This window comes from Arvicola amphibius, chromosome 6 (assembly GCF_903992535.2).
Source record: "Arvicola amphibius chromosome 6, mArvAmp1.2, whole genome shotgun sequence".
Lineage (NCBI taxonomy): Eukaryota > Metazoa > Chordata > Mammalia > Rodentia > Cricetidae > Arvicola > Arvicola amphibius.
This window is the reverse complement of record NC_052052.2, coordinates 3,923,062-3,939,867: the sequence shown is the minus strand read 5'-3', so window position 1 is coordinate 3,939,867 and position 16,806 is coordinate 3,923,062. Positions and strand designations below refer to the sequence as shown.

At 51.9% G+C, this 16,806-nt stretch overlaps 2 protein-coding genes across 3 annotated transcripts in view; both read left to right on the top strand.

The window, feature by feature from the left end:
• The first annotated feature begins 974 nt into the window (after window positions 1-974).
• Window positions 975-6,548, top strand: Rpl22 (ribosomal protein L22). The gene is made up of 4 exons (XM_038335295.1): window positions 975-1,102; window positions 2,576-2,680; window positions 5,360-5,484; window positions 6,348-6,548. The coding sequence occupies exons 1-4, from the start codon at window positions 1,091-1,093 to the stop codon at window positions 6,490-6,492; spliced, it is 387 nt and encodes a 128-aa protein (XP_038191223.1). The 5' UTR covers window positions 975-1,090; the 3' UTR covers window positions 6,493-6,548.
• Window positions 6,549-12,579: 6,031 nt separating this feature from the next.
• Chd5 (chromodomain helicase DNA binding protein 5) overlaps window positions 12,580-16,806 on the top strand; it is a 49,573-nt gene continuing 45,346 nt past the window's right edge. For both annotated transcript variants that reach the window (XM_038333643.1, XM_038333642.1), the window contains exon 1: window positions 12,580-12,658. In XM_038333643.1, coding sequence (XP_038189571.1) covers window positions 12,580-12,658 — 79 coding nt within the window. The remainder of the gene's footprint in view (window positions 12,659-16,806) is intronic.

Here is a 16,806-nt window from a genome sequence, read left to right as displayed (position 1 = left end):
ACTAGGGTAATCAAACAAAACAGGAAAGAAAACTGCAGGTGGCTTTGAAGTCTACTGAGTAGCTGACTTCAGACACTGACTTTAAACCTGACCAATCAGCATGTGTGTTTCCTGCAAAGATTATAAGTCAAGACGGGGCTTTTAAGGAATTCCAGGGACAGAACTGGATTGTGCAGTGATCACAATTCAGGATCCCAGAGTACAACTCCCGATGAACACAAGACGTCATGCCAACGAGCTGTCCAGCTACGGGTGAAAACTCTCACTTCGCTGCGTGAGGTTGATGAGCGGGGCGCTGAGAGCGGCTGAACAGGACTCTGCACCGACCGGATCTGGGTGGTCCTGGAACTGAGGAAGGCTTTGGGAACCGGGGAACTACAAGGCAGAGGGCGCCAGACTGAATCTGTGGGTTCAAACTGGAGCGTGCTGCTAGCCGCAGAAGGCAGGCCAGTCACGTGGGTGTCATGAACTTCCAAGCTGGGCGTTTTCTTTAGGATGAAGAAATATAGTTCTGGAACTTTTTTCTTTCTTAAGGGTTTGACTGTGTACCTTGGTAGGCCTGGAACTCGATATTGTAGCCCAAACTGGCTTCAAACTAGCTACGCCCCTGTGGCATCCTCCTGTCTCTGCCTCCGGAGTGGTGGGCTCAGGGGAGTGAGGTACCCGGCCTGGCGGACATTAGGAATTCTAATTTTCTCTGTGATCAAAAAGAGATAGCCCCAATCTCCTCAAGTAACTGCGTTCGATTGTCATCTGGTCAGCTGGTAATTGCCTGTTTAGGGAACGTTCGTCTTAATCTGTCAAGACTTTTAAAAGTAGAGCTCGCCCCTTTATCTCTCTTTGGGCTCGCCCGGTCCCCCTCCGGTAGTTGCAGTGGGACGGTCCATCGGGACTCCTCCCCTTTCCCGGCAGCCGACTCTGCCCCGGGAAAACCAATAGCTGCCCGATCGCTCCTGGGGCGGCTGGGCCGCGGCGATCTAGCGTCAGTGCCGATCGATTAAGGCTGCCTGGCTCTTTGCGTGCTCCGCGCGCAGCGGGCTCTTCGCGCCTGCGTAGTGCGCCCCCCTCCCTTTCTGCCTCCTCTGCCGCCATGGCGCCCGTGGTTAGTATGGCTCCGCGTGAGGCCGCTGCTCCCGGAGCGGCACGTGGGCCTGGTGGGCTGGCTCGGGCTCAGGACGGCGTGGGGGACTGCGCCCTGCAGCGTCAGGCCGGGATGGCCTGGCAGGCGGGGCGGAGGAGGCCGGGGCCTCGGCCGGGCCCAGCACGTTGTGGGCGGAGGAGGCCGTGGCTCGGGGCGGTGGGGAGAGCCGGGACTGCTCGGGGTGGCGGATCGGATCCTGCTCGGGGCCTGCGGGCTGGATACCGACCTACCTCGAGACCCAACCTCGGACTCCGGGCACCGCGCCGGGTCATTTGAACGAGGGGCGGGCAAGACGGATGTGACCTGCCATCCTGGGTAGCCGGGTGGAAATGGACTTCCACGGGGCGACCGGGTTTCAGAGCCGCGGTTGGACTTGAGAAGGATTCTTGTAGCACCCCTCGAGCAAGCTGCTTGCATTAGGGTGCAGCTGTATACAGGCCCTTTCTGTGTTGGGCGACGAAGGCCCGATTTCGTTCTCTTGACTGAGGATGGGCTGTGCGGTGTCTTTTATGTCAGGCTGTATCTGGAGGTCGCTCTGCTTGAACAATAATGGTTTTAGGTGGTGTATTATCTTTTAGTCGGGACTCTTAGGTGTATTTCCGGTTGTCTTAGTCTTTCTACCTCGGCTTCAGTACATCGATGTGGTTTTGGGTTAGACTCCTGTTGGGAACTTTTTTGGGGTCTCTTGTGGGCAGGTCCTCTTACTGATCCATCCATTCCCGGGGCTAGATTTAAAAGCAGTCATTTTGGTTGGTAGTGGGAAGACACATTGAGTGTAGCAATTTTATAGTCACTGAAAAGTTGAGTCCCAGTTGTGGATGGTCTCTTGAACCCGAAGGGAGATGTGTGCCGTGCGTGACCTGCTAAACTTTTAGTAGTAGAAATTCAGGTGAGTTCTTAGAAGTTACAATGTCTGTAAAGAGAGGTTTGACGAGTGTTACTTTGTAAAAGTAAACTGGACCCTCTTGGGTGTAGTTTGGAAGTGCTGAATTCACTGGTTCAGCCAGGGGAAATCGTTCACCACACCTTGAACCATATTAAGTTCCTCGGCTATTCCTGAGAAGGTCCAGGGATTAGGCGCTAAGGACCAAGGTGAAGTACTCTAGTCTGAGATAGAGGCTAAGGATTTCACAGTAACGATGAATGTGTAAGGTGCTTGTATGCTTGTGTTTACAAGTGTGTAAATGAGTATTTCTTTGGGAAACACTCATGGTTGTAAACTTTGGGGTGTCTGGAGAGACTGAAGGGGACAGGAATGTTAATGATCTCGCCCCCTTCCCTTAGCATCTAAAACAAGTCCCTTGGCACTCTTGAAGGGAACCGGCCCCTCATCTCCTTGGTTTTCTGTTTGTAAGGACTTTGCCTCTGACATGCTGTTTTAATTGTGGGGGGTCGTTACTGGAAGCTTCATCTGTGTTTTCTCTGTACCCTTAGAAAAAGCTTGTGGCGAAGGGGGGCAAAAAAAAGAAGCAGGTTTTGAAGTTTACCCTTGATTGCACCCACCCTGTAGAAGATGGGATCATGGACGCTGCTAATTTCGTAAGTGACATTCTGTTGCTCCTCTGGGCTGGGAATACTGTTGGGACCCTCTTGGAGTAGGTCTCTGTTGGGCTTGTAGGCAGTCTCACTTTTGTTCCTCAAGGGGGGGGGGCAGTTGCTGAGTCCCTTTCTTGAGTTCAGCAGGCTAAATGAGATAAGAATAGACAGGCCGTGGCGTGTGGGTAACAGAAGATGATCTTACCCAGAATCAGGTAAACTCCGTGGGTCCAGCATTGCTGCTGTACTTTGTTGGGTTTAATCTGTATGGGCAGCTTCATCCTGGGCCTCTGGATCCTTAGGCAAAGGGCAGCAACTCATCACAGCATTGAGGCCTGAGTGTGTTTGCTTTAATCTGCTTGCTGGGCTGTCTTTTTTTTTTTTTTTTTTTAATACAGACTTGGTGCTGTCCTGAGGTTCCCCTCTCGTTTAAATTTTATATATCATGTTTGCTGCATGTATGTCTGCACCATGTGTGTGCAGTGCCCCGGGGGACAGAACAGGGCCAAGGCATTGGATTCTCTGGAACCAGAATTAGAGGCCGATGTGTGTTGGTCCTGGGAACCAGTCATCTCCAGCCCTGTCCTGACTTTTTGCCCGATTCCCAGTATCCATATGTTCCCCTTAATCTAGAATTGTCTCTGCGGCCCGATTTTGGCTCTTTGGCCTGGGGCCTGTGTATGCAGACATCTCCTAAAGTTATACCTGTTTTTCACATTCCAGAAGGTTAAGTGTTGTCAAGGACAATCATTTCCAAAAAATTGAAAATTAAACTTAACAGCCATTAGTGGTACAAATGGAATTAACCTTGTGGTGATGTCTGCCCGTCTGTCTCAGATGGGCCTCAGTTGGCCCCCGTGTCCTTTATTCAGTGACTTCTCCATGGCTTTGGTCCTTTGCATGTTGGTGGGTTCTTTTTTCTTTTTGTTTTTTGAGACGGGGTTTGTCTGTGTAACAGCCCTAGCTGTCCTGGAACTCACTGTGTAGACCAGACTGGCCTCAAACTCCCAGAAACCCACCTGTTTCTGCTTCTTGGGTGCTGGGATTAAAAGTGTGGGCCACCACGCCTGACTTGGCGGTTTCTTTTTTTTTTTTTCTCCTTTAAAAAAGATATTCAAATTTTTTTGTCTTTTGTTTTTGGAGAAAGAGTTTCTCTGTAGCTTTGGAGCCTGTCCTGAAACTCGCTCTGTAGACCAGGCTGGCCTCAAAAATCACAAAGATCCACCTGCCTCTGCCTCCTGGGTGCTGGGATTAAAGGCATGCATCACCACCACCTTGCTGATTTCTTTTTTTCTTTATTAAAAAGCAATTATTTATTTATTTATTTATTTATTGATTGGTTGCTATGCGTGGTGGCACTTGCCTTTACCCCAGTTTTTGGAAGGTGGAGGCAGGTGGATCTCTGTGACTTCGAGGCCAGCCTGGTCTACATACTGAGTTGCAGGACAACCAAAGACCCTGTCTAGAAAAACAAAATTTTTTTAATGTGTGAGTGTTTTGCCTATATATATATATATATATATGTCTGTGTACCATGTGTATGCCCTATGCCCTTGGAAGTCAGAGGGGTCAGATCCCCTGGAATTGACGTTAGGATGGTTATACACTACTCGTGGGTGCTGGGAAACGAACTCAGGTCCTCTGAAGAGTGAAGTCTCTGCGGTCCTTGGTGACTTCTGTTTGGCCCTGCCTGGTGTCACCACTGTGGCCTCTTTCAGCTCACCATTCCCTTCCGACTGTCTCTGCTAAGGACTTCCTGCCCACCGCAGCAGCTAACATTTCTGTGTCGTAGTTTTAAAAACTTGTCCCAGAATTTAACTCAGGACATGAGACGTGCTAAGTGGGCATTCTTAGCTGTCATTGAGCCACATCTCACATCATCGGTCCCTAAAATTTGTAGTGTCGAGCTGAAAGGGACTTCATCTCATTGCAGTGGCAACAGAACAAAACAAAAAAGTCCCTTTTGGACGGAGGTCCCTGAAGCCTGAGGTGAATGGCTTGCCCTGGTCACATGGTGCTTTGCAGAGTATGTCTGGGCTCACGGGTCCCTGTCGCTTCTGCTGTACCATGCAGGTGACTCCAGGCAGGTCTGTAACTGTTTGTGTTGGTGTTTGTCTCTCTGTGTACTAGGTGGAGACTCCCTCTCTAGTGCTAAGAAATGTGCTTTGTGCTCCTTAGGCTCAGAGGTTGCTTGCAGCTTTGCATGTTCCTATAAAAGTTTGGCTCTTGGTCTCCTGCTTACTCTTGACCCTTTGGTTTTTATGTTGAGATAGGTAGGATCTCACTATGTTGCCCTGGCTTACTCTTTACCCTTTGTCCACGAGTGTGCTGCCCTTTAAGCTCTCCGTGTGGGGCACATGTCGTCATGCATGGAAACAGTCAAATATTTTGTGCCAGTATTATCTTCAAATTGCATGAGATTATGTTGACTAGTGCCATCTTCAAGGACTTGTTTGTAAGCTTCATGGCCTAAGTCTGGTCCTTAGAAACCGCTTAGAGAACCGACCCCACACAGTCGTCCTCCAGACACCATGGCACACACACCCACACACAGGTGTGCATACACGCACATTCCTAGAAAGACTGAAGATTTTAAAGGAGCCTGTAGTTTAGTGCTGGGAGAAAGTCTGAGTAGTCTGCACTGGAGATGAAGCCCACTGCACTCACTGGTGCTTTCTGCAGGAGCAGTTCCTCCAGGAGAGAATCAAGGTGAACGGCAAAGCTGGGAATCTCGGCGGAGGGGTTGTGACCATTGAACGGAGCAAGAGCAAGATCACTGTCACTTCCGAGGTGCCTTTCTCCAAAAGGTAAAGGGCACTGAGTGGGTGTGTGAGCATTGCCACTGAGAAATAGAAAAACTTATTATGTATTTAAGTTTTAGCTTTTCGAGATAGGGTTTCTGTGTAGCACTGCCTGGCCTCGAACTCGCCGAGATCCGCCTCTGCCTTCTGGTGACGTTTTTTAATGCTGGAGAAGTTTTTTAAGATTTATATTTAGTTATGTGTTTGTGTATGCAGGTGCCCTGGAGCAAGAGTTACAGGTGGTTGTGAGCTGCCTGGTGTGGGTGCTGGGTTCTGAACGTGTCCTGAAAGAGTATTATGTGCTCTTAACTGCTGGGCCTTCTCCAGGCCCATTAAGCATATTTATTTAGCTTGTCATTGCTATACCTGTTCACAGGCTGCAGTATTACAAACTTCAGAAGGGACTCAGACTTGGCCTATGTTTTGTTGGTTATTTGAGGCAGGGAACTCACAACATTGGCAAATAGCCCTGGTAATCCGTCTGCCTCCTCAGGGAGGTTTGCAGAAGGATGTGGGAAGTGCTTGGAGCTGGTTGGAAGGTTAGTTACTCTCAGCAAAGGTGTTAAAACACGTGTAATTGTCAACTTACCACTTTTCTAGTGGTCACTGCGGGCCACTTTGTAGGTGTTGGCTGCTTAGGGGACCAGCTGGTGTGTGCCGATGGCATTCTCACTGTTACTGCCTCTTGAGGATGCATGGTAGACAGTCTTGGGAGAGCACTGCCTCAGGTGTACTTGCCTTGGCCTGTCCTTGTTTGGGAGGGCTGAAAAAACACCTTAAAATTGTTTTCATTGTGTTTTATGAGGTTAAAATGTTTCAGAATGCAAGAACACCGTCTACTGTAGTTCTTAAATGTTCTTTTTCTGCAGGTATTTGAAATATCTCACCAAAAAATATTTGAAGAAGAACAATCTCCGAGACTGGTTGCGTGTTGTCGCCAACAGCAAAGAGAGCTATGAGCTGCGTTACTTCCAGATTAACCAGGATGAAGAGGAGGAGGAGGATGAGGATTAAGACGCATTGGTCTGGAATGTTTTGTATTAATTCATAAATAAAATTTAGGAACAAAACCTGTGGTTTATCATTGTATCTCTACAGTGTGGGTTGGACAGGAAATTGGAGGTGACAGGCCTGGGCTGTAGCTGGTTGCTGCTTGTTTGTATATAGATGCTTACATTCTCCAGTAGTAAGGCCCGAGTGGAGCCAGCTGATTGCATCTGACCCTGCACACGGCAGCTGACTGAGGCTTAAAAGGCCTGGCGCCTGTCTCAGCTGTGTGAGATACAGTGTGGTGCTCCTCGTTAAAAGCAAGCCAGTGATGTCTGTGGAGCTTTCCTGGGAAAATGGCAGCCCATAAAACAGCTTCCCAAGCTGTGCACCGTTGTTAGCACTAACCTTTTTCCTTCCTGTAGAAATAAGAGGTGGTTTTAGTGTTACTGCTGCATATTCTGCCCTTTATAGAAGGATTTGTAAATATGCTGGGCGTCCATGCCCTTAGGGTGCTCTCCCCATAGGATAGGTGTGAGTCAGAGGTCAACAAGGGCTAGTAGTGAGACTGAAATATATATAAAGCCGCAGCTTGTCTTTCTAACAAGCTGTTTTTCTAGCTTCCAGCAGAGGGTGCTGAAGACAGCTTCCAGATGTTCCCTGTAGGGGGAGCCCTTCCGTGCCTAGGGCTCAGCAGGCTTGCAGGGAGGGAGCTTAGGTGATGAAGGTGAGTGTTTGCTGTAAAGATGAAGTTGCCCAGGAAATTGCTACTTAAGCTGTCACTGAAGGTCACTACTGGATTTAGTGATGAAAGTCTTAGCCTGAGGCTAAAGCCTGGTGGTGGAGCTCTTCCTTAACAAGCACAAGGCCCTAGGTTCAATTTCCTTGACTGCAAACTGTGTGAAGCAGTGTGCACAGCAGACACTGGGACAGAGGAAGGCCTTGTCAAGGGTCGCTTTGGAGATGTTCCTGACACCTTAGGGTAATTGTCTGAAGGCAAAATTGTGTAGGAGCATTTTATCTGCCTTGCTTTCTAGTAACTGAAATGTCAAAAGGTCTTGCTTATGGGTGCTGGCCAGTTAAGGCCTGTGCTCTGTCTATCAGCTGGACATCAGATGTCAGCCCTGCTCCACCTCCAAGGAAACACGTTTCTGGGGTTGAGTTTGACATGTTGAGGCTTTGCAATCTCACTTGTAGCAAAGGTTCCAGCATTTTCTATTTCTATGCAAATTTCTTAAAGCAGAATTGTCTTGGTTTTCTTCTCTGCCCTTGTAGGAGGTAGCATTTTCTTTACACCTATATGTGCAGCCCCTCATGGTTAGAATTCTTAGATTTGTGACTTGGATTTGCAGATCTTGTTTGTTGCGTTGATGTTCCCATGTGGTTATTTCTAGTTTGCTTGTAAAAAAAAGAAAATTAACCCTGAGTTGATTAGCACATGCCTCTAGAAAATGGTCCCAGATTAACTGTAATAAAGTGGAAACTGCGTTTTCTGCCCTTTCTAAGCTCCTGTATTTGAATGTTCACGTTTTGTATTAAAGTGGCTAACGTGGCTACTGGTACCGTGCAAGGCTTGCTTTTTTTCTGCTTCACACCTGTTAACCTTTCCTTCGCTGGCTCATTGCGTTGGGCATGGAGAAAAAGTCTCCTTTCTCTCTGCTGCCTCCCCTCTCTACAGCTCAGCCTACCAGAGTTCGGTCGGCGTTGACTGAGAAGGCCTTTCCAGACAGATGCCCTTTTCTGGTGGGCACCGTGAAGAGTAAACTTGAATTCTGTTAGACCTACCACAGCGTCCGTGTCCAGGCCCCCTCTTACACCCGTCTCCTTTCTGTCTGTCTGGCCTAGTGCCCTACCTGTCCTTATCGGAAGTGTTGGCACAGGAACACTGGAGTTTGAAGCTGTGACTTCAGTTCACGGAAGCCATAAAACCATGCTGGCACAGGCTTGCTCCCTGCCGGTTAAGGTTGCTCCCAGTGCACTCCATTGGGTGTTGGTGCGTCCCAGGAAGTATCTACAGGGGAGGCTTCATGTCTAGACTGGGTTTACTTTGAGAAGCCTCCACAGTGCCATAGCCCCTGCTGTTCATGAGTGAAAGTGCATTTGTAGTGCCCTCCCTTGCTGAGTGCTGAGATCTGGCTCTGACCAAATGCCCAGGGCGTGGAGCTTCTCAGGGTGGGGCACAGCTTATTGGAATGTGAGGACCCTAGCGCAGGGTCCTTTAAACAGGGTCCTTTAAAGTCAGGAAATTTCAGGAGGGCCTGGAAGTCAGTGTGGACACCTGGAGATGTGGTCCCTTGGACTGGCAAGCGCTGAAGCCAGCAGGGACTTGAGGTTGTTGGTCTGTTCTAAGAGGCAACCAAAGTGGGGGATAGTGTCACAAGAGGGTGCTTAGTGCTTGTGGACATGGCTGGTTGGTGGTTATTTCATTATAGGAAACCCCGTTGACTGATTTGTCTAGGTTTGTGGGTTAGCCTGGAGGTTGCTTGCTTGGGAAGGGACTGGTTGTAGGGTGTCTGCTATTTACACAAGGCTTCAGCTAACCGGATGAGGGAGATGTTTGCCACAGGAGCATGAGCACCCATAAAACCTGGGTGCAGTGGTTTGCTCCCGTAATCCCAGTGCTGGGAAGTCAGACAGGAGGAACCCTGGGACTCAACTGGTGAGCCAGTGTAGCTGACTAGCAAGCTCCAGATTCAGTGTAAGACCCTGTCTGGAAAGATAAAGCGGGGAGCTGGAAAGAGTGCTCAGTGGTTGGGAGCACTTGCTCTTATAAAGGACCTGGGTTCATTTTCCAGTATCCATGTGGCAGCTCACAACTATCTGTAACTCTAGTCTGGGTACTACATGCATGGAGACAAAACCCACATAAATCTTAAAAAATGGGGCAGACTAGCAAGATGGCTCAGCAGATAAAGGTTTGCCATCAAACCTGGAGAACTGAGTTTGATCCCGAAACCCATGTGGTGGAAAAGACAGACTTCCTTAAGATGTCCTGTGCCTCCACATGAGTACCATGGCATTCTTGTGTCCCCTCCCCTAAGTTAAAAAAAATGTAAAGAAAAAATAAGGTAGAGAGCAATTGATTGAGGAAGACCACATTGACTCGGGTTTCCACACACATCCGTCCATGGACCTGCACCCAAAAGATGAAGCGCACTTCTTAAATGATGCCAAAATACTGTTGATGTTTAAGAATAGCCATCCAGCCATGTTCCAGTCTAGTGAGCCCTACCCGGAGTTCCAGGCTGACTGCCATACCCCCTGAAGGGCCCTGGCTCCAGGCTTCTCTTTCTGAGAACGTCTAGCTTTTCCCATCACCTCCAGTAGTCTGTAAGAGGTCTACTCTTGGAGACAAACATGTCCAATCTGAGCTAGGTCTTGGTCTACAGAGGGACATTGACCTTCCACTCCCAGGACAACTGGCCATCCCGAGTGAAGTCCCCCTGCCGAGAGAAGGTGCAGGCTGTCCTCAGTCCAGAGTCAGGAAGTGGCCATTGGTGTAGAGACGTTGAAGTTGCTGTCTCTAGACAGTTCCTGGGGGTGTGTTCACACAGCCCAGGACTGGAGTAGTACTGGGTACGCCGAGAGGACCAGATATTTCGATTGTTCTTCAAAGACAAAATTTCACACTTATGTTTCAAATTTCAGGATGTTTCATAGCTTGTCATTGAGTCTCATTACAAGTCCTGTGTGAGCAAACAGGAGGCTTGTGTCCTGACACTAACCTTAATGGTCGGCTGTTCTCACAAATGCAGGTTACGGAATGCTCACCTGTTAGAGATTGCTTTTTAACATCAGGCATCTTGGGTCCATAGTCATGAAAATGTACATTTAATAGTTTAATAAGGGGTATCCTTTAAAAATTACTGGAGATTTACAGTTAAAACATACACACACTCGTGCATGCGTGCACACGCATGGTGTGACTTTCACTACCATTCCAGTTTGGGTCTTTGGTTGTTAGCTAATGCCACCCCAGTGCAGTAACTGGGAAGCATCCTGAGCACACAACTCACATCTTGACTCTAATTTGCTTCAAATTAAGCAGTTGGGGCTGTTCTTGAATGTCTCGACTTTCCCAGCTCTGCCATGGGAATTCAGAGCGAAGGTTAATGGTGTGTGTATGCGCGTCTGCATGCCTGTACACACACATGTGGGGATAGGGGAGACTTTCTGGTGGTGTGAAATGTGTCACAAGTTTCTCTGAGGTGGGACAGGGGACCTTTGAAAAGGTTTAATGTCTACCAACAGAGAGGTCTTAGGGGGTTGGTAATGGAGGGTGGGCTTATTTGGTGGAGCTTGGGTTTTTGCTTTTGTTTTCCTGGATCCTTAGCAGACAGGGAACCAGTGGCCTGGAGAGCAAGCCCTCCCAGGGAGGGTCCAGGCTCAAGCCTCAGCAATCTGGGGCTCCCTTTGGCAGGACAGCCTAGATCCAGGGGACCATTTGGATCTTAGCCACATTCTTCCTGCTGGGTGGTCCTTTCACCTTGTGCAGGTGGCCTCCACTGTTCACTGAGTGACCTGTGAGATGGGGGTTTGAGGGCCTTCCAGGGAGGCTGGACAGACCTGCCTCTGCTCACCAACAAAGACGAGTTTTTCTCTGGCATGTGCTCACCGTTTGTGTAGAGAAGAAACCTTTAGCAACTGGTAAGGGCTCTTTCCACCTCTACCCCCATCAGCTGCCTTGGGCCAGCCCAGGGCATGCAGCCACCTCCTCAAGAGGTTTTGTGCTGGGGCACTCAGCTAAACTGGCACACTTCTTATGGTTCTCCGAAGGGGCTAAGAGAGGGGAATCCTCCTGGTGACAGGTCTGAACACTGGAAGCTGAGGGTCTATGTGGAGCGCTCAGCCCAGGCTGGAGGATTTGTGTTAGAGCCGTGCTCTTCCTGCTCTTACCCTCTCAGGTCAGGCAGGTCTTTCCCTCGCCGGCAGCAGTGAGGTTCACTCCTTCACTGGGTGGCCAGAGGCATGGCATGAGGATGACCCTCCCTTTCCTGGACTTTGTGGGACTGGAGAGCTAGTGACCTTCTTCTTGCTGGACCCTGCAACTTCTGTGTTCTTAAAGTTGCCGTGCAAGACTTATCTGCACCAGGCTGAAAACACTCCCTTAAAATTCCAGTCTTGCTCCCTGGGGGCTTAGGCATCCAGCTTGACCTTTAACAAGCGGGGGCTGGCAGCCATCAACCCTTCCGCCAAGCGACAGGTGTCTTGAGTGGGAGTCCGGGGCACAGACCATACCGAGCCCCAGGGACCTGGGTGTGTTTGAGCTGGACACAGCCCAAAGGAGTGTTTCGGAAAGGACACGTGGGCAGTGGGGAAGCTACGGATTTTTCTGGATCAATCGCACCCACTGTCACCAGAGTGACCCTTCCCTAAGTGCGGAACACATTTTCTTCTGCTTCTTTTTTGAAAAGGGTAGCCTGAAACCGAGGTGGAGTGAGTCCGGGGTGTAAAAGGCTTGCGGAGCAGCTAATGGTTTACCACCCTGCCTCTTGGGGCCAGGTGCCTTCGCGGGCAGGGTGGCGACCGCCGACCCTGCCTGGGGCGCGCACGGGTAGCAGGGCCTCGCCTCCTCCAGCACCCGGGCCACCGAGCCCTCGCAGCCAGCTCGCCCGTCCGTCCGTCTGTCCGTCGTGTGTCTCCGCTCTTCCTCGACGGCTCCCGGACCCCCCTCCCGCGCTCACCAGGCTGCTCAGGACTAGTCCCCCCAACTTGTTCGCTGCTGGTAACTAGTCGCGCTGGCGGAACGATGGGATGGGGTTGCCACAGCAACCAGACTGGACGTCACAATCCGGGCATGTGTGCCGCCCCCCCGCCGTGCCGCCGTGCCGCGGGCGCTGCCGCCGCCACCCTCGGCCGGCTGCGGGACTCGCGCTGCGGGGCGCGGTGGGCGGAGCGGCCCGGGCTTGGCGGGTGCGAGCAGAAGCGGCCGAGAGCTTGAGGGGTCGACACGGGGGTGTGGAGGTTTGGGGGGCCGGGGGGGCCGGCGGCCGCCATCTTCTCGCCGAGACCGCCTCGCCCGCCGCGCGGGTCCGTCCGGCAGCTCACGGGTTAAGGCTGGCACCGCGCCCGGCGGGAGGGGGGCGCCCACCTCCCCTCCCCCCCGCACTGGGCATGCGGGGCCCGCTGGGCACCGAGGAGGAGCTGCCGCGGCTGTTCGCTGAGGAGATGGAGAACGAGGAGGAGATGTCAGGTGAGGGGCACCGGGACCTGCTGGCCCGGGACGCGGGCGGGGCGCCGGGCTGCGGGTGGCGTTCCCGCCCTGCTGGCGCCGCGCGGGCCAAGGGCGCGGGGCCGGGCGAGCATCGGGGCGCGGCGTTCGGGGCGGGGTGCGCCAGGGACCCCTGGGCGAACCCGCGGTGGGGGGCATGGGCGAGCGGCGAGGCGGGAGGGAGGGGGCGCGGCGCCTCCGGGGTCAGCCCGCGTGCCCTTGAAGGCGGCGGGAAGCGTGCGCGCTGCGGGCGGGGCGAGGACGGGCCGCGCGTGGGGAGCTGGCGATGCCCGAGCCCCGCGGGGCGCGCGGGCTCCGACTCCTGGTGCCTGACAGTCGCTCCCCAGCACTTTGCCCGGGCCGCCGTGCGTGCTCAGCGCGCTAGTGCCAGCCGTGTTGCCTCCTTGCCAGTGGGCCTGACGCCCCAGGGCCACCGCCCCTGCCCTTGCCAGCGGCTTCTTCGAATTCAGCCTCCATCGCGCGCTTGTGTCTCGGGGGTTACCTTTCAGGAGAATTCTTCAGTTAACTGCTCCCCGTCCTGGCATAGTCTGGTAGGGCCTCACCCTGTCAGCTGGCCTCCCTGCCTTCTGAGGGGTATCACGTCTCAGTTTCCAAGTCTATGGCTCCTCCTGGACTTCCGAGGGACTTGTGAGAGGCCAGAAGATCCTCCTTTGCCCAGGAATCTACATCCCCAGGATGAGACTATTTCACACACTCGCACCCCAGCTCCTGTTCTTCAGAGGAGAGCAGCACCTCCCAGGCCTTTGGTATCTTCACCAGGGGCCACACCCCCTGCCCCCCAGCCTCCTCTTCTGCGGACTGACTTGCTTATTCAGTGGATTTAATGCTGTCACTGGGGCCCCCTGCAGGAGTCTGCTGCTCAACCCCTCCCCTTTTAGCCAGGCCAAGAGCCTTCCATGGGATGAGGTGTGCAGAGGGATGGTTTCCAGTAGTTGACTGCTGAATCCAGGCTGAAGCCATCAGCCCCTCTCTCAGAGGGGAAAGCAGAGACCAAGCACATGCCAAGAAACCTGTAGCTGTTTTCTACCTAGGAGCCTAACTCTTCCAAGATCTCTAGTGGTGATTGGGGCGTGGTCTTTTGTGGTACTGACAGGGGCGGTGGACAGTTGAGTGTGTATTAACAGCCCCATCTCTGGGACTTGTTATCCCAACGGTGTCCTCTTTTCCTTCCTGCCTGACCTTCCTTGCTTGCATCAGAGAGTAGGGTTTGGTGAGGTTTTGGGTGCCCCCAGGATGATGGGACGATATGGTCTGGATCTTGCCTCCAGGGCAGGCGGGGGACTGTCTGTCCCTCTGGGGCCTTCAGGAACACTTCCAAAGCCATGCAAAGGAGACCCCTGCTTCTGTCTCTCTAGCTGGGAATTCTGGGCCCTGTCATTGACTGCTATGATTGCTTTGTCCCCAGAGCCTTCCAGGGCTCCAGCATCTTTCCAGGTCCCATCCTCTCCCATGGGCCCCTCCAGAACTTCCCAGTCAGTGGTCAATGGCCACTTAGAACCAGACTATTGGTCCATCCAGTCTTCCCAGTGCTCTCCTCGTTCACACACAGCCTCGCTGGGCTCTGACTCCTAGTGTCTGCCGGCAGTATTTCTATGGGGCACTGCAGGTGCCGCTCTGTCCTTGGGCCTTGTCCTTGACCTCTGCTTGACTCCTGTCTTTTGCTCACAAGTTTGTTCTGCCCATGTAGGTCCTAGCTCCAGAGCATTGTGGGACACCCTCTTTCATCCTCACCTCAGACCCATTTCGAGAGGTTATCTGCTTGTAGCACTTCCTGGTCTCTGGAACCTTGTTATTCTCTGTCGGTCTCCCCCAACATCCAAGTAGAATGAATCCCTAACGGCAAGTTGGACTGACACCTGGAACTGAGGTTGCCCGAGAGATTGTGTCTAATGGTGAAGAGGAGTCTCTAGGTCACCCCTGGCTCCCTGCAAGTGGGGCCAGTCCTATCCTAGTCCTCATGTCTGTCTGCAGTGTTGGCCGCCTGGCCTGCTAGCTACTCTCATAGCCCTTTGCAGCGTGTGGTGGAGCTCCTCTTAGCTGAGGAGGTCCTGAAAGTGACCTCTTAGACCCCTGGAGCCTGACAGGGACAGGGTTCTGGAAGCCTTCACGCTAATTCTCAACTGGCAGCAATTAGCATCTGTGCAGTTTGTTTCCTACACGGGCTTTTCCTTGGCTGGTTCTCCCTAGCTTTGTGGCTGGTGGGTGAGCCCGCTGTGAGGAGGAAAGTGGGGTAGGCTCCCACCTCTTTTGGCTCAGAGGTTGGCAGCTGCCCGATTCCCAGGGGAGTGTGCTAGCCAAAGGGAAGACTTGAGTTGGGTGGAGGAGAACTTAAATCTCAGCACTGTTCTTGTTAGTCCTGTGGCCTTGGGACAAGGCCCCCAGTCCTCTGCCTCAGTGTCCCCACTTGTAGAATGGATCCAGCAGCAGCTACCTCATAGAAGGTTATTATGTGACCTCGGGATAGTGCACATAGAACAGTCAGGTCATAATGCCCAGCGCATCACATACACAGCAAACCATAGCAGGTGTAATTAGCACCATCCAAAGAGGGTAGCCGTCCTGCCTCCCCAAGGATATGCTTCTGAGACTTGTGCTCTCATCTAGTAAGTGTCTGTCAGGGACCTGGGCTGTAGAAGGGCTGGGAGTGAGAAGCCTGAGAGGAAAGGGCCTGGCCCTCAAGGCTTTTCCTCAGAGGTGGGTTCTGCTAGGCTGGAGGTCTCCCTGCCTAGTTGGTCCAGCCCTTTCTCAATCACTGTTAAGCTGATGAGCCCAGAATCTCTTTTGGCTGGGCAGGATAACTGCTGTGGTCCTAGGGAGACTTGACTGGTCCCCGTCTCCACCCACAGATATAGCTATCTATCTGTGTGAGCATCTTAGGTTCAGAGGTGAGGAGAGAATGGCTGCCATGATTCCCAAAAGCCCATGCTTTCTAAGCTTGCTCCCCCATTTGGAGTAGGGATGGTCCAGGGAGCCTGACTGTATTTAACACCCACCCAAGCATCTAATTATCAATCCACAATACCAACCAATTGGCCATCCATCCATCCATCCATCATCCATCCATCCATCATCCATCCATCCATCCATCCATCCATCATCCATCCGTCTGTCCATCCACCCACCCATCCATCATCCATCCATCCATCCATCATCCATCCATCCATCCATCCATCATCCATCCTCCATCCATCCATCATCCATCCATCCATCATCCATCCTCCATCCATCATCCATCCATCCATCCATCCATCCATCATCCATCCATCCATCCATCATCCATCCTCCATCCATCATCCATCCATCCATCCATCATCCATCCTCCATCCATCCATCCATCATCCATCCATCCATCATCCATCCTCCATCCATCCATCCATCATCCATCCATCCATCATCCATCCTCCATCCATCATCCATCCATCCATCCATCATCCATCCTCCATCCATCCATCCATCATCCATCCATCCATCATCCATCCATCCATCATCCATCCATCCATCATCCATCCATCCATCCATCATCCATCCATCATCATCCATCCATCCATCATCCATCCATCCATCCATCATCCATCCATCCATCATCCATCCATCCATCATCCATCCATCCATCATCCATCCATCATCCATCCTCCATCCATCCATCCATCATCCATCCATCCATCCATCCATCCTCCATCATCCATCATCCATCCATCATCTGCCAGCTAGCACCATTCACTTATCTATCCATCTATCTTTATTCATTCTTTACTATTCACCCATTTTTCATCTGTCCATCGACCCCACCACCATCTCTCTACCAGCTCTTCACCCATATACCCACCATGCTTCATTTATCCAAATCATCTACCATCCATTTGTCCACTCTACCTGTCCATTATCCATCCACCTGCTTCCATTCATCTCCCCACTCCCGTTCGATTTTCTGACATCTCTCCATCCACCTACTGAGCAGTGCATGTTGTCTGACTTTCTGGGGGAGTTCTTTTGGGGGGGCGAGGTCTCACCATGTAGTTTTGGCTGTTCTAGAATTCACTTTGTAGACCAGCTGGCCCCTCCAACTCACAGAGATCCTCCTGCCTCTGCCTCACGAGTGCTGGGATTAA

What these genes read in the sequence shown, in the direction of transcription:
- Rpl22 (XM_038335295.1), top strand. An exon ending in TCATGGACGCTGCTAATTTC is followed by an intron (nt 2,681 to 5,359) that starts GTAAGTGACATT and finishes TGCTTTCTGCAG; the next exon opens with GAGCAGTTCCTCCAGGAGAG. An exon ending in GAGGTGCCTTTCTCCAAAAG is followed by an intron (nt 5,485 to 6,347) that starts GTAAAGGGCACT and finishes CTTTTTCTGCAG; the next exon opens with GTATTTGAAATATCTCACCA.